Source organism: Anas acuta, chromosome 5, assembly GCF_963932015.1.
Source record: "Anas acuta chromosome 5, bAnaAcu1.1, whole genome shotgun sequence".
Lineage (NCBI taxonomy): Eukaryota > Metazoa > Chordata > Aves > Anseriformes > Anatidae > Anas > Anas acuta.
In genome coordinates this window covers 10,420,995-10,437,861 of record NC_088983.1, presented here as the reverse complement: position 1 = coordinate 10,437,861, position 16,867 = coordinate 10,420,995, and the positions used below count along the sequence as shown (strand labels likewise).

Genomic DNA, 16,867 nt, shown 5'->3' with positions numbered 1-16,867 from the left:
ATGGACTATAATGGGACCAAAGACACACAAATCACAGGATAGATACACAAATTTAGTTTTAGTTCCTCCATCACATCTCCCAATATAAGTTTTATTTCCCATTTTATAGAAACTGTTAGCTTCAGATATCCAGCATTTTCAGAAATAACATGTTATATCCACAAATAAAATACGTTATCAGTCTTTTAAGTCATTATAGAAAATTCATGCTTACATTTGCCACAATTGCAAGGCATAAGTGCCCCCATAAAGATGCTGTGGATCACTGGCTAGAATTTCCAGTCACCTTTTGAAGCTAGCTGACAACATTCTCTGCATTTTTGCAAAGTACACCCTCAAAGTATTGTGAAAGCGGAAGGACAAATAATACCATGTTACACTTTTACAGACCAGTGGTTGCAAAGTATTAGGGATAAGTGAGTGCATGCAGATCCAGTTTATAAATGTTATATACTTGGCATTTTGACTCTTTGTAACCTAAACTTCTAATTTGAAAAAAAAAAAAGCAACCTTCCTATAAGTTTTATTCTTAAAGACAGTTTTATAAATACAAGCTGAATTTGTTTGCCAAGAACTGCAAACATGCTTAGCCTCCCTTCTGCTTACTCTTGCCTAAACTCTACAAATTCCCATCTAATTAGGAAACAACTTCGAGGCACCTTCTCTCCTTATAAAGTCTTAGAACCGTTAAAAAATGAAACGATATCCCAGTAGGAAACTATTTTAGTTTGCTAATACTTAAAAGCTCCACAGGCATCTGAATAATGCAATAAAGTTCTCTGCTTGACAAAATGAATAAACAGCCCCTGAACAAAATATACCCCTCTCTATAAAAAAGTAAGAATTTTATATCAAGTTAAGACCTCATTCTTTATACAGAATAGATGACAAACCACTTAAACAGGGGTAACCTTAGTAATTGAGGTAGGTAAGAACCTACCTGTTATCCTCAGCCATTCACTGATCCTACTCATATATTGATACACTATCATAACCTGGAAGCTTGCACTACACTTAACTGCAAGAAGTCATCTAGAAACAGAATGCATAATAGGGCTTCTCTGACACAATCCTGAAAAGGACTGCTCATTCCATCATTCTGTGAAATAACAATTACAACACAAATAAAAGACAGGCACTACAACCTGCCCCAAGGGAAGTTATCGAATTTTTGACAGTACACTTCCATGAAGAAGTTGGAGATGATTCTGGCACGATTCTGTATGAACTTCTGTTAGTTACGATCCAGGAAGAAAAACCCATACAAATTATACTGTTCTATGATTCTGTTATACCCATTCTTAAATTTCAGGTTGTTATCATGTGGGTAACAGTGAGGAAACAGTATGGGAAAGAATCCAGTTGGTAACCTTCACTCACTTCTTGTATAAGATCATCGCTGACGTTACAAATTACTTAAACCCTACTCCAACCCTGAACATGCTGTATGCCTATTTGAAATAAATGATGCGTAGAAGTAAAAATACAGCCATCCTTCCCCCCCATTTTTAAAAGGCAGATACTGAATACTTCATGTAATCTGAAGATCTGAAATACAAAAGACTAACACATCTTATATATGCCTTTTATCAAATACTCCATGCTGAGAAAGGAAAATGAGGAAAAAAAAAATAATCAAGAATTTCATTAGACTCTGGAGATACTAAATACCACGCTCTGCATGAAAGTTTGCCAAGAAAATAAAAAAGCTTTAGAACAATTAGAAATTATTGATACTAAAAAGTCAGTCTTACCATTTCTTCTAATTGTTACAAATATTTAAACCAATTTCCACCAAACATTTTGCTTACCGTTTCCACGCCATACTTCAGCCAGATGGCAGCTTCCTTCTCCAGGCTCTTTGCAGAACTCTACTACATCGCGACAGGTTGTTTCTGGTGTAATTGGAACTTCTGTCAAAATCTGCTCATTGTTGCTCAGAAACACGGTTAATATCATCTGAAAGAAAAAAAAAAAAGTAGCAGAATATTCAGAAACATGACAAGAATATGAATATGAGTAAGATTTATAAACCCTCTGTAAATGGAACTATATGTTTATGGTTGGTTAATATTATCATAAAAATAGTTTTCAGTTTCTTCTAACTTAGCAAACGATTTAGTCCTTTGTGTTGATTTTTTTTGGTAAGTGTGAATGGAAGGTTTTCCTTTTGTTTTTCTTTTTGTTTTGTTTTTGGGGGGTGGGGTTGGTTGATGGTGTTTGTTTTTCCTCTTTCATTTCAGTTAAAGTGGTTTAGTTCTGTCTGACAATGAGGCTGGGAGGGAAGGAATGAGTTTTGCTATAATAGATGTTTGAAATCATAGCATTTAAATGTTGCAAATAAATTAATACTTTGTAAAGTAACATAAAGCTCCACAGGTGGGCAACCCTTTGCAATTTGTCTGAAGATCCACTCACATTTCGTTGGATTGGAAGCCTTGGAGTAAAAACCAAACCACCATACAAACAGGGGACATAGAAGTGTCACATTTTGCAAGGGGTTGCATTTGTTTAGTTACTTGCTAGAGCTAAAACCTCTGAGAAGTCAGTTGTTTCCACAGAACTTCAGCCCCCACCCTGCACTTGCTGTGTTGACCAGATGCACACGCAACCTGCCCGCAGAGGCACTAAGCATGCTCTCCTCACTTATACTTGTACAACATCAAAGGACAACTTTCCCTCGAGTAACTGCTCCCAGCTATTCCAGTTGGAAAGCTGCCACAAAATAGTTTTTCTTCCCCTCCCCACCTTAATAATATTCAAAAGAACTTGACATCAAGGAAAACAGAAAGAAGAAAGAGTACAATCCAATCTATAAAGGAGCAAGCGTAGCTCTAAGAGGGAGCACTAAGCTCAGTTGAAGTAAACTTTTGTTCAAATGCTTTGCTCCACCTTAAGCAAAGGTGTGCATAAACACACAGAGCTGGAGCTATTCCCATCCCTGCTCATGTTAGTAAAGGTACCTTGCTGCAAAGTCAAGCATTCAAGAACTGCACATCAACTTCACCCACCTCATCCCCCTCTGTGCACTGTGTGCTCTAATATGGCCATTAATAATACATTTGTTTGCTGCCCTCCTCTATCAGGGACCTCTCCCTTACAGAGCCTTCTCGATGAATTTGGTTTGTAGGCCCTTATGGCACTTGCTGCAAGAGCTGGAAGGGTGTCCTTACCAGCTGAGGGGCTTGTAAGGAAACAAAAAAAAAAAAAAAAAAACACAGCAAAGTCCCAATACAATAATACTAAGAAGATTAATTTTAGCCCTGAGTGGGACTGTTTCGAGGACCCGTTGAGAGTTGTATACAGAAGCATGTTTTTCTATGTAACACTAAATTGTCAGAAAGATACTCAGCCTTCAGTTCCTGCTCAAAATTAAACAAGTATTTTTAACTATGTTATCATTCCCTCACTCTCTGGCACCTCAATTTACCATCAGTACACTAGTCACGATACCATTCTGTAAACTTACAGGGATGGAGATATGTGATGTTTAAGACATAGCTACCATAATAGATGTCCCTAATGAACGTGGCAAAATTATTAATTTTGTCTTCTAGGAGGAAGACAAATAAATAAAGTTCTTTCTGAAAGAACTGAAAGTTATTTCTGAAAGAACTTTCTCTGTAAATAAGATTCAGTATCACATATTGAACCACAATGATAAAACCTAATTATTTAACAGCTCTTCATTAAATAACCACTCGCCACTTAACCGGAGTTGTGCCTCAATTTGCATTGGCATATCTTAAAAACAAAAAAAACAACAACAAACACATTCAGAACACTACTGGGACACATTACATGCACCAAACTGTAGATGAGCACTAATAACAGCTGGATACTGAGCAGGAGCACTCCATCCCAGCACCGTCAACTTCAGAAGTAAGCACGGGACCAGTCCCAAGAAAGCCTGGGTTCCCAGCCCTCAGTCTCCTTGGCAGACCTGCAGGCTGTTTCAGCCCATCTTCCTATTCTCCCTCAACCTGCCAAGCTTGTATGCAGTACCCTGAAGTTCTCACAGTAACTGCATTTCAATGCGAGCAGCAGTCATCCGGGGCTGTAAATGTACCAGAGCTTCACCCTTGAGTTTCTCCAAGAGTAGTTCTAAAAGGAGCTATTGTAGAGCTCGGATACAACCACAGCTAATAATGCAGATGTCTGGAACCACCTACTGTTTACAGCTCAGTGTTATTTCTCCACAAATGAAAAAAGATCCAAGCCCAGTCAATCCTCAGTGGCTGTGGAATCTTTTACACAATAAACACCTAGTACAGATTCTAGTAGTGGAATCCGACCTCATACTTACGAGTGGAAGTGTCATATATGAACACAAAAAAAACAGGCTTTGAAGCAACCTGAAGAGGTCATCCGAGCCAGTCTCTTGGCCCGGGGCAGAATCACCTCTAGCTCCATCATGCTGCAGAGATGCTTGTTCAACCTGTTCTGAAAAGCCTTTCATGGCGGAAACTCCACAACTTCCCTCAGCCATCCACCCCAGGATTCCTGCTGGAAGGAAAAGTTCCTTGAAGTCTAGTCAAAACTTTCCTTGCCACCATTCAAACTAGCAAGTTCTTCTCCTAGCCACAGGAGTGATAAAAAACACTTCTTTGACTTTTTTCTCCACAGTTATATTTCAGGTGTACCTAAAAAAAGTAACCAATAGTTTTTTTTAGTTTAAACACCAGCCTGTGAATTATTAATGTCAGTATTATGAAGTGATTTCCCTATAACACTTGACAGTAATTTCAAGATGAAAACCAAGTTTTTATGAGAATGCTCAAAGACACTGGCACTCCCAGAATCAAGAGGGGGTCTCAGCTTCTTCATGGTCTGTCCCAAAGCCCTGTTACCTCATTGTCAAAGACTAAACGGCACAGCTTAACACCACATGGTTTCACATGGCTTCCAAGTTTCGATTTCTGTATTGTTGTAAAGATAACAGTGCCCCAGAAAAGTTGTTTCGTGTATTCAAGGTTATCTGCCTACATCTGCAGACCAGCTGAAAAAGAAGAAAGGCCTTGGAGGTGCAAGTTATCCCATACAACTCTGCCAACTCTCCATAAATTCAAACCTCAACCACAACATAAACATATAGTCCCCCCTTTGCAAGACCAGGCCCAAGTTTGCTGTACCTCAAACACAATATTTTCAGCTCCCTCAGCTCTCAGTCTGCCCCAGCACTGCCTTCTCTGAAGTACACTGTCACCCACAGCACTGGCCTGGGGACAGCCCAGGGAGAGGTGTCCCTCTAACGAGGCAGCAAGGTGCTGCAGCCATCACACTACTCCCCAGACTCATTTAAGTAAGGATTTGTATTTATTTTTAACAGGTGGTTGGAGTAACACCGTGGAAACTGAAGCATTGTACTGTGAAACAGATGGCTTAAAGCATACAAAGAAAGACTCAAAATATTGAAAATTATTAACATATTGCAGTATTAATTAGATTTTCAAGTCAGTGTCATAGCTATCCCTATTTACAGTGAAGGCAGAATAATAATCCAAGGTAATTCACAGAGATAAAATACAAAGAAGCACTGATGGCACATGGAAGTTTCCTGCTGCAGAATATGAGTGAGGCATACGCATGAAATAGACAGTACACCCACTGAAGAAAATTAGCAGTATTAAAAATGTTCTTAGCCCAAGATTAGGATACAGGAAGCTGGTAAATCCTTCTCATTTTAAATGAGTTCCAAACATGAACAATTGCAGAAATGCATGTTCTTAAAAATGAGATCATAACCATAGCAACATTTCAATTCAATCATCAAAAATCTTCAAGTGTGGACACAATGGCACACAGTAAGATCTGAAATGTAACCTCAGTGCTTCTAAATTATACTTGGTTTCCACAGTAATACCAAGCTCCAAATCTTACCCTTTCCTCAATGCAGTTGCAGATGTTACCTTTCTGCTGCTGTCCTCTGCAAGCCCTGCTTCCCAACCAATGGCTTTATTCCAGCTTTCATCAATTCCTGAATCTTTCTACTCTTCTCCACCAACCTGTAATATATTCCTTCACAGTTCAGGTCTTTCCCATGCCAGATGGGCTGTATCAGCCTCACAACCGAACTCTTACTGCTGTTTCACTTATTTCTCAGCTTCCCAAAAAGCTTCTGCTAGGACAGCCTCAGAGTCCTTTCCAAATCTTCTCTGCTCAGAGTCAGGTTCGTGCACATGTTCCTCTTAGGTTGTTGTCTCCACTTCTCTGTTCCCATCCCAATTCTCTCCCATCATACTTCCTGGGTTACTTGAAGGGCACATGTAATCATCCCCGCCGTTTCTCACGGAAATAGGAGGGAGGGATAAATCCTCAAGATCTTTATCCTCATTTATCATCTCCTCCATTTCCAAAACTGGATAATGTCACCCACAAATTTCAACAGGCACCTTCCAGAGTGATGAGACAGTTTTATCTGTCCAGACCTGATCCCTTACTGATCAATCTGAAACCCTGACCACCTCCAATCATCTCTCGTGAATGCCTGGCCACCAATTCAAGTTCCACATGGCCATCACAGCCCTTACCCAGTTATTTCCAATGACTCCCTGGATTTCATATTCACAGTAACTCAAGCATACCTATCATTATGAGTAGACATCTTTCACACCAATTATTTTCTCAGTCTTGTGTCCCAGATCCATCCACAGTACTCCTGTACAATATTGAAGGCACGGATAGTCTCTGCTATCAATTGGTGCAGCTAATACTCTCAGAGCTTGGAAATGTGGCTGTTGGTTTTCTCAAGTTTTCACTCATGTGCCTTTCTTTAGTGAAAAAAAAAAAAAAGTCACAATGTATAAAAAATGATTTTCCAAGCCTATGGCTCTATAGCTTTCGCCATGTCATCTTTATGCATTAATTTTCACTTCCCCACTGTGATATGGAGTCTTCCTCCCTATTGTTTTTCACTCATTTATCAAGAAACTAATGCCAAATCAGTCCTTTACACCAGCTTTTCTACTCTCCATACAGTGAACAGGTGTTTTTATGCTTTCTTCTCATCTAACTCATCTACCACGGCAAAGGTCCCACAGGGCCAGAAGTGAGAGTCCAACATCCCTTGCTCTCTGTGAGCTTCTGCAGGCTATCCTGTTTTGCAGCTCCAGCTGCACTCCCCTAGTACAAACAAAGTAGGAGAACTGCACAAAAACAGAACAGAAGACTGATGGGTGTTCTTAGTTGCAAAATCGCCCAAAAAGTTAAAAACTCCAACTTCTGAATGAGGTCTTTTTTTCCCCTCACCATTTTTCTGCAATCTTACAAAAAAAAAAAGTGCAATGCTTTTCATCTTCTGCTTGTACCTCAAATTAAGAACATGGATGTTTTTAATTAGATCCTCTTTAACAACAATTTTCATGGAAAAAAGAAATACATCTTACTCCAAGATTACCTTATGCTACCAAGACATAAAACACTGGTGCTTGAGTAGAAATAAACCTTACATAAAGTCTCTCCATTGCCTTACACACAAGTTAATTCACTAACTCCAATAACACAGTAAGCGCTGGCATTTCATGCTAACACAATCCAATCTAAGCACATATCTCCTGATACCCTACTCTAAGAAAATTGAATTATTTAAGCTTTCAGAAAGCAACCAAAAAAGTAGTATTTCAGGACATGCTGAAATATTAGGATTTAAAACATGTTAGAGTTGATTTCCACTAATAATATTAATATTCAACTAAAAAAAGAGAACCAGTAAATTCTAGGGATGAAGATCAATTCAACTGATTTTTGCTTTAAGTATGATTGCCTTTTAACTAAAACTCACGCTTCCACCCAAACACGGGGTTCCTGACAAAAATGGGATCAGAAAGCTGTTCCAATTCTCAAAGGTAACTTACTTTATATCCACAACTACAAAGTCACTTCGAAAAGTCCATCTATGAAAGATTAAAATGAAGATCAAACAGCATAGGAAGGGTTAAGAAGAAAAAACATCCTGACAACATGAAAGACTATTTTTTCTCCCACTTTTTTTTCTATCCACTGCTTTCCTTTTCCTGGTATTAAAGCTACAGTGGACAATAGATCTTTTTTGTTAAGAACTTCTACCATCTTTAGAATTATCCGATTGTGAGTTAAGAATACACTGGATACCTAATAACTTAATATGGCTAAACTCACAAGCAGCTGTTCAGTCTTATCAGATTTTTCATTTGCTTTTTTTTTTTCCTTAAACCAGCCTAGAAACTTCATTGTGTAAACGTTTTAAAAAAAAAAACACAAAACCAATAACCTCCACCTCTTCCAGCAGAAAAGTGGTTAGATGCTTCAAAAATACAAAATGTGTATTATTAAAACACTGACACACAATGGACTGAAAGTACAGAACAATTCTGGCAGCAATGCCTGCTTTATTCCCTTTGTTTCATGGGAACTGGAATGCATTACCTTCTCACCAGGCATCTCCCCCTAATGAAGCGTTCCAAAAAAAATAAAAAAATAAAAATCCATTCAGGAGCTTGTGCTTTGCCATTTCAGATAAAGTCATGGTTAAGTCCATGGCTGCCACAAGTCCAAGTTGAGAATAGTCAAAGAAAAAAAAAAAAGTCTTCTTTTACACAGCAGAGACCTCAATATCTCCCAACACATTTTGATAGCCTCCCAACCTTGATTCTGCTGGCCTGGGACCCCAGTCATTCTCTACATTAATCTATATTTAAGGTGCAACTACAATACATCTTTAACTGAAACATCCAAAAGCATATCTTACTGAAATGCCAAAGCCCCATCATTCAAACAAACTTTGATTAAGACTGACGTTTTTATTCACTAGAAAAATCAGCTCATGTGACACTAGAAAAATTGTGAAGAGGTGGAAAACCAACCCTTTGGTGATAAGACACGCCAGCATTCCCAACCCTGCACAAAGAATGCTCAGGAAAAAAAAGTCACAAGTTATCAATGATTCTGTGCAAGTTAGCTTGCACAGAATTCATGCCAATACATAAATTTTGCACCAGCTAAAGCTGTAGAAATTCTACTTGCACATCTCCAGCACCAAAGCAGAATTTCATTTCCTTTGCAATATGAACATTCTCCTTTTTAAGATTGTGGACTTGATTAGATGAAGCTTTAAGCAATTATACTTTGAATGAAATAAGACTATAAAATTATAAACAAAAAAATGTTTTAATTAAAACCACCGAAAGATGCGTTCTTGACTCAAGTCATAACTATTTCTTTATACTGTGAGATTTTAGAACAAATCCCAAGTAAGTCTGATGTTCTTATATGTAAACACCTGAAAAGGAGTAAGATTTAACCATCTTATTTCCATATATTAAAAAGAAATCTTTAAGTGAGCTATTCACCAGCATGGTTTGTCTCAATCATAATTTACTGCCAGAATGAAGTTATACTTTTTAAAAACAGATTTCTTGAAAGTTTTATTGCAGTATGTTCATGACATTTCATATAAGATCATCAAGACAGAAAGCAAATTTCTTACTGCTTTTCATTGGGAGATTTCTTCCTTTTAACATCTTTTCCCCTTTCCCACGTAATTTCTTATTGATAAGAAATAACAATATAAATTTTATGTTCTGGAACACATTTTCCTTACATCCAAGCTACACATAACTTGAGTTTAGGCCAAAGTTTAAGACTCAGTCATGCCTATAGACCATACTGGTAAAATGCAGAAAGGTAGTGTCAGAAGTGGAGTAGAGTCTTCAGTTTGCAAAGAATATAGAAATGAGTAAAGTTTTCTGCAGTCTTGCCTGCAGACTCAAAAGCATTTTTTTTTGCACAGGCTCATAAAATAACTGCATCATTAACTTGCTGCTTTGCAGTCACTGAAACATCTACCTTGACATCCACCTTCACAGGACTCTGTGCAAGACAACTTCGTTACATAACCAGAAGAAAAAATAGTTGTGTCAGTCAACGCTTGTACCAAGAAACTTGGTGATGGAGTATTAAATTCCTTCTCTTCACAGAGCACAGAAATTACTTTAAAAATATATATTTAATACCTCTTAAAGAAATATGGAAGTAGAACATTAAAAGAAACCTTAAAATAAGATCTTCCTTCAATTTTGTAATGTCTGCACATATGCAATAGCTTAATGGAGAGGATAAAGCCAAAAAAATTAAATAAAAACCCCACAGATGTTTCCTCTCACGAACTTTACCACTGTTGCCTTTGTCTTCAGTAAATAAGCTTTCATGTCTAACAGCAGGTGTTCAGCAGGATTCAGACTATTTCATAAACCTATACATACTTGCTCTTTATTTGCTGAAGGAATACTTAGGACACTTTATTGTTCTTTGTCACTGACAGAGAAAAAGCTACAGCACCAGTTATAGATATGGAATGTGGAGTCTCTTACTCTTCCAGAGGTAGACTTCAGTAATGGCAGAGAAATAAGCCAGCAGTTTTGCTAGAGGAAAGAGCACTATCATCAGGCATTTAAATATATTCAACTACACAAGACAGGTCTGCAGATTATTAATGAAAGGTATAGTAGTAGCTGACTGGAAGGCTTCCAGTGCTCCAGGAAAACAAAACCTAATGAAACAATAGCAACTAGAAGGACTAGATGCTTGTATAAACAACACGAGCAACCCACAGACTCGAATGGTGTTCTACAGGCTGCGAGGAGCAAGACACGAATGGGGCCAAAAGAAACAAACAAAAAAAAAAAAACACACAACTCACCAAACAAATACTAAGTCTCTAGCATCTGCTTAAGATAGAAGTGATCACTTAGACATTACAATCCTATACTTTGTTGTATTAGAAGCCATAGTGCTGTTAACCCACATCCAGCTCTCCAGGCATCATCTTTATACAGGCTGCTTGTTGCTTGTCACAACGCTGGAATGCTTTCCTTTAGATTCCGATGGTTCCTTTGAAAGCAAGCAGCAGCTGGGACTTTGATAAACTGATTTAAAAGATGGGTAATAAACATGTGGCTACAGAAGGAAAAACAGGTAAAGCCAAAAAGGGCAAAGTTAAGAAATGAAAAGAGGTTAAAAAGAAGTTGCACTACAAAGAAATCTACTAATTTAAAAGGAAATCTGTCTAAGCGCAATATTTAACGTCATGAGCTAAAGAAACACAGCCTGAAGTTAGAGAAATATAAGACATGCCTCTTGTGATGTTTTCTAGTGGAAAAACGTAATTTGGCACTTGCAACAGAATGAGTTCAACATCCCTGCATCATTATCTCTTGGCTTGATTCCTAAATTGCTACATCTGGAGGAACAGCAAGAGATCTTGTTGTTGCTCCTTGATGCAAATAATTCCACTAAAGGACTGCCAAGACACTAGTTACCACGTAAGAGGCTTCGGGGATACATCTAGATACACCAACACGTTCTTGCTGAGCACATTTCTTTCTGAGGCAACGTACCGCTTAAATGCGAAGATTTATTTTTCCACAAAAAAATAATTCTGCTCCACTATTTAAAATACTGTAGGCCATTATACCATCTTTCATGATATACACAGCCGCTGTTAAAAGGTGAAAGTTGGAAACTTCTTGAAAGACTAGCATTCACAGCTCAGAGAAATATTCTCACCTTGAAAACTGGTATTGTCTGATTTGCTATAGGAGTCTTTGCCAACTACTACCCACAAACAGGAGACCGATCTCAGAATCAAGCAGTTCTGAGAAAGACACAGTTTTTCTATGACACTTGCTGGCCTCATCAAGGGCACTCAGATTTTTACATTTTAGAATACATTTTGTCTGTAAATCTTAGAACGACAAACCCTCATCTGTTACCGCCTGCCTAATTTCAGCAAAATTCATATATTGCACCTGCAGGGAAAAAAAAATCAGCAAGCACATCAATTCTGTGCTGGTTGTTACGTGAAGTAAACAAAATTGCTAATTTATTTAAAAAAAATAGCAAACACTTGCTGTATTTAAATACAGTAACATTTGTTCACATATTTAGTTAATGAGAATTCCTTAAACAATGGATTCTACTGAAAATGCACACACCACACAGCAAAAGTGTGAAGAGGGCCAACTTCACCCTGGGGTGCATCAGGCACGGCGCTGCTGGCCGGGCCAGGGGAGGGAATGGCTTGCTCTGAGCCCCTGCGGCCTCACCTCCAGCACTGCGGGCAGTCTGGGGAGCCACAAAACATAAAATAAGACACAAAACTCTTAAGAGAGTGCCCAGGGGAGGGCTACAGAGGTGGTGAAGGGCCTGGAGGGGAGGATGTACGAGGAGCAGCTGAGGCCCCTTGGTTGTTCAGCCCCGAGCAGAGCAGGCTGAGGGGAGGCCTCATGGCGGCCTGCAGCTCCCTCACGAGGGGAGCGGAGGGGCAGGCGCTGAGCTCTGCTCTCTGGGGACGGCGACAGGACCCGAGGGGATGGCATGGAGCTGGGACAGGGGAAGGTCAGGCTGGGGGTTAGGGACAGGTTCTGCACCCAGAGGGTGGTCGGGCACTGGGACAGGCTCCCCAGGGCAGCGGTCACAACACTGTGCCTGACACCGCTCTCAGACACAGCGTCTGATTTTTGGGTGGTCCTCTGGGGACGCAGGAGTTGGACTCGATGATCCTTGTGGGTCCCTTACAACTTGGGATATTCTGTGATTCAATGATTCTAAATTCAGGCAACAGCAAGACTCAAGATCAAAACAATAGCTACACTGGTACAGTCCTCTTTCCTGAGCTCCATTTGTCCTTAAGCTGAGATATAAACAGTTTGGTAAAATACAAACATGATTTCCACTATTTGTCATATCTCCAACTCAGCATCCTCTAAACCAAATGGTTCAGAGTTAAGTGGGGAACTCCAGTACAAGATGAGGTGTGGCCCCAAAGCTCCTGGGGGAGAAGAAGGGAGGAATGGCTGTGACACTACAAGCACATCTCATCATCTAGCACAATTCAGTGCTCACATTCACAGCTCTAAATTTTCCCTATCTGTCAAGGTGATCAGTACATCATATAACAAGTGTATGACAAGCTTGAAACAACAGTTCACCAGCTGATGAGATATGAATAATATGTTTAAAAATACTATTAAATATTTTACTTTCCAAACCATTAAAGAAGACGTGATACTGAAGAACAATACAACTGTAATTCCTTTAAATTCTGCAGTAAACTCAGGTGAACTGCCAACAAATTAAAAGTAAAACCAAATTAATTCAAGATGACTCAGCTTCAGACATCATTTTATTAAATATGAATCTCAGCTTTCCATTCAGGAAGAAAAAAGGAAAGCTGTATTCAAACAGAGAAGTTAAAAGCAAACAAACACACCAAACCCTACAAACAGGACCTCCCCCTCAAAGACTCAGGAACCATATGTCAGTTTAAAAAGCCAAAAAAAAAAGTATTTTAGTTTTTCTGGGTGGGAGATATGTGGAAAAGTCTTATTTAAGGTTTTTGCACGTGGGAATTAGCAACACTATAAAATACTATAATGTACTTGGAAAGACAACTCATCATGACAACACAAGGCAAAGCTGAAGAAGAATTGAGTTAACTGTGAGGTTTGGGGTTAATTTTCCTGAAAGAGCAGTAGAGCCTTCAAAGTACGCATGCAACAGAAGTGTCCCACAGAACTTGTATCACAGAACTGAGTGTTCTCAAATTATTAAAAACATTTTGGCCAAGGCTAAGGAAAGGGAGGTGCTGATGTTTCTACAGTCTTGTGTTCGACCTTGTCAACAGCTACTGCAAAGTCATCCAAACCCCACTGAATTCCAGAAAAGCCTGACCAAACTACTGCATAGAAAATAATCTCATCAAAAGATTATAGGACACGCACAGATATTTGTGCCTTTTCATTTACGAGTTTTCAAAAGAAAAATCCATACCACATAAAAACCGACCAACTAAAATAGGATCTTCATTGAAGACGTGCCTTTGGTCAATTAATAAAGACTATTTGGGGCACTGAGCACCACTTTTCCATTTTACAAACAAAGAACAACTTTTTTGAAGTCTCCAGACCCACACCCATATGTAAAGTTGCAACCAGAATCAGTGCTACTCTTTCCTTTAATCTTCAATAGATCAGAATAAGAAGGGACAGCCACAGCTTTCTCCCAGGGAGTGGAAAGCATTAACAAAAACTGATTGTTTAGCACATTGCTTCCAGGGAATACCAGCCATTCAGTCTGAGATCTGGCTTGGCAAAAACATAAAAAGTGAAAACAGAATATATCCTCTGGGATTCAACAGGCAGTTTGCAGAGTTTTCGTTCCATCATCGGGGTGGAAATTGAACATTATAGAAAATTACTCTTTCCAGTCTATTTCTGGAGTTTTTACATGGAAGATTTAAAAATTAAAAGTCATTCTATTTTCCTGTCACATATCCATTCTGTCTGAATCAAAAAAAAAAAACAAACACACAGAATATCCTCCCTTCTCCCCCTCACCCCCCCAAAAAAAAACACTTAACTGAATTTACACAAGGTAAAATTTAAAGTTTCAGATATTTCATATACAAAAGAGACCCATATAAGGCAATAGTCTCTGATTTTCAAGGAAAAGTCCCACATACAACATTCTAAACCATTATAAGAAATCACCATTAAGTTTTACAAGACAAAATCACAAAGTGTATAATTTTACAGTACAGAAACAAAAAGCAAAGTAATCCCACCTTCTTTTTTACAACTCTGTCCTTTGTCCAGTTTTTAGAGTTAAGTCCAGTCTTTTCTGATAGCCAAGATTTCTCTTTTGGTGTTTTAATAATATTGTGAAGAACCATCCTTAAAATATTCTTCATGTGTAAATAGTAGTGAATAGAAATGTAATAGTGCAGAGCTAAAGCCTAGAGCAGTTTCTGTGCAGCAACTACAGTGAAAATCCACTTAAATGGAGTATTTTTGGTCTACTGGCACATGAATTCAAGCAGTGACGAGCAGTGATAAGATGTTCTAAGGAAACAAGACAGGCCACAGTTGTGACAGGAACAAGATAGGCTAGATCAAGTTTCGCCTAATTAGGCAAGGTTGCAGTAGGGGAGTTCTGCTATCCTCTCATTGTGCAATAGTCATCTTTGTTTGATGTTATAATAATAAAAAACATTAAGTATTCATCCGAAGTAAATTTACATATAAGGCTCTGTCTGTCTCAGGACGGACAGAAGTGATTTTTTCCATTGAAGGGGGCAATGGGGAGCAGAAGTTCAAAGAGCAAACGATGCTAGCATCTATCAAAGATGTTTACATGATGCTTTTCCTGAAATTAGTGAAACTTTTGAAGACAACCAACCAGCCTAAAGACAAAACAACAACAAAATCCACCGTGTATTTACGCCTAAAAATACTATAGTTCAAGCACTCCTCCATTCTTGGCAGAGTCTTTCTTCTTGCTGGATGTAATTCAAGCAGCAGAGAATATAAAATGGTAAACTATGTTTCTGATTGCCTCTTCATGTCAAGGGACAGGGAATGTTTATCATCATTCCTGTCAACACTACCCAGGATCCAGAGTGAGGCAGACAGAGATGGCACCAACAGTGCATGTAGCTCTCACTCTACCATTGCAGCAGCAAAGCGCATTCTTCTGCCTGACCCATTCCCTTAATAGAGAAAACACAGAACGAGTGAGCAAGTGACCCAGCGTGGGGGAACAAAAACACACAAAGATACCCACACTATGAAAAAACAGCAGGACTGAAACAACCCATCTCTCTTAGAGCAGATTATAAACTACATTTTCTGTGTAGCACCTTATGCATGAACTGCAGAAGGAAGAGTAGTAGGTTCTCGGTTTAATTTGCGATGCACAGAACTGCTACATTACCCTTCCCCACGAGCAGCAGCAGAAGGAAGAAAAAACTGGTAAGGTTCCATATTTAGCCTGCTTCAACATTCAGAAATAGCATTGTCCTCCCTTAATGCATTTTGTCAGAAACGCAAACACTCCAATCCCATGCAGTCTTCCTTCCTCCTTAGCAAACAAGTACCATTGATAGGTTTAGTGGGAATATAATCAGAAGAATAATTTCAGATTTCTAAAATGCAGCAACTTAAAAAAAATAAATTAACCTCTTAGAAACTGAGGACATTTTAAATAAATTTGAAATGGAAGAATGTTTCTTAAAAGGGAAGGGTTGTTTTGCTTCCAAAAGGATGGAAAAAATCTAAGCTGGTTGTTCTCCAAAAGCAGATCGTATCTTTATCTGCCAGAAAAACAAACTGTATCACATGAATAAATATTTGAGAGGCAAAGCTGGGCCTATATTAACACACGTTGTGCCCATCTTCCAACTGTTGCTACAAGCTGAATGCTTCTGAACAAAAAAAAATCAAAAAATTTTAATACCTTACTTGGTATTAATTAATAGGAGGGCTTAACATACATGTGCATTTGGGAGGTATATGGGAGGGTTCAGATCTAAAGCCCACCATCCCTTTGGATGATCAGGATCTTTTAAAAGAAGCATATAACTTAAAAGACATATCACTGGACTTCCTTCTTTTATCCTGTCATCCTCCCTTCGGAAGTAATTGAAAATGTCTGTATGTACTTTTTTAAATCAGATAAATAATAAAAGCCATACAAGCACAGCATAGCTCCTTCCTTTTCCTCATATGCTCCATAAGCATATTGTCTCTAAATTGAGTATCTGATCCAGTACAGTTATGTGGCTGACTGATTTGTAACTGTTACTTCTAGGAAGGAAATTATAAATCTAGGAGGGAGAGGAAGATAAGGATACCACAGCTACATCCTCTGGTTGCGTAATGTATTATCAGCCTCAAAATTCTAAGTTAAAGAAATAAGGGGATTCCTCCTCCACACAGCATGTAAAGAGGTTTGAATGCTCTAACTGCAGATGAGGTGCATGAAGTTTTTCACAGGTATAAATTCTTATCTTATATTAAATGCAGCAACTACATAAGGTCCAAGAAGACTTGCC

The 16,867-nt window shown here is 38.6% G+C and overlaps 1 protein-coding gene across 5 annotated transcripts in view; it reads right to left on the bottom strand.

Annotated features, from left to right (window-relative positions):
- Positions 1 to 16,867, bottom strand: part of PPP1R13B (protein phosphatase 1 regulatory subunit 13B) — a 70,414-nt gene that overhangs the window by 43,703 nt on the left and 9,844 nt on the right. For 2 of the 5 annotated variants that reach the window (XM_068682623.1, XM_068682624.1), the window contains exons 1-2: positions 14,600 to 14,826; positions 1,812 to 1,959 (exon numbers count right to left, since the gene is read on the bottom strand). In XM_068682623.1, coding sequence (XP_068538724.1) covers positions 1,812 to 1,959; positions 14,600 to 14,725 — 274 coding nt within the window. In that variant the 5' untranslated portion in view covers positions 14,726 to 14,826. Of the gene's footprint in view, positions 1 to 1,811; positions 1,960 to 14,599; positions 14,827 to 16,867 lie in introns of those variants that run through there. The other 3 variants (XM_068682626.1, XM_068682628.1, XM_068682625.1) reach the window with 2 other exon arrangements.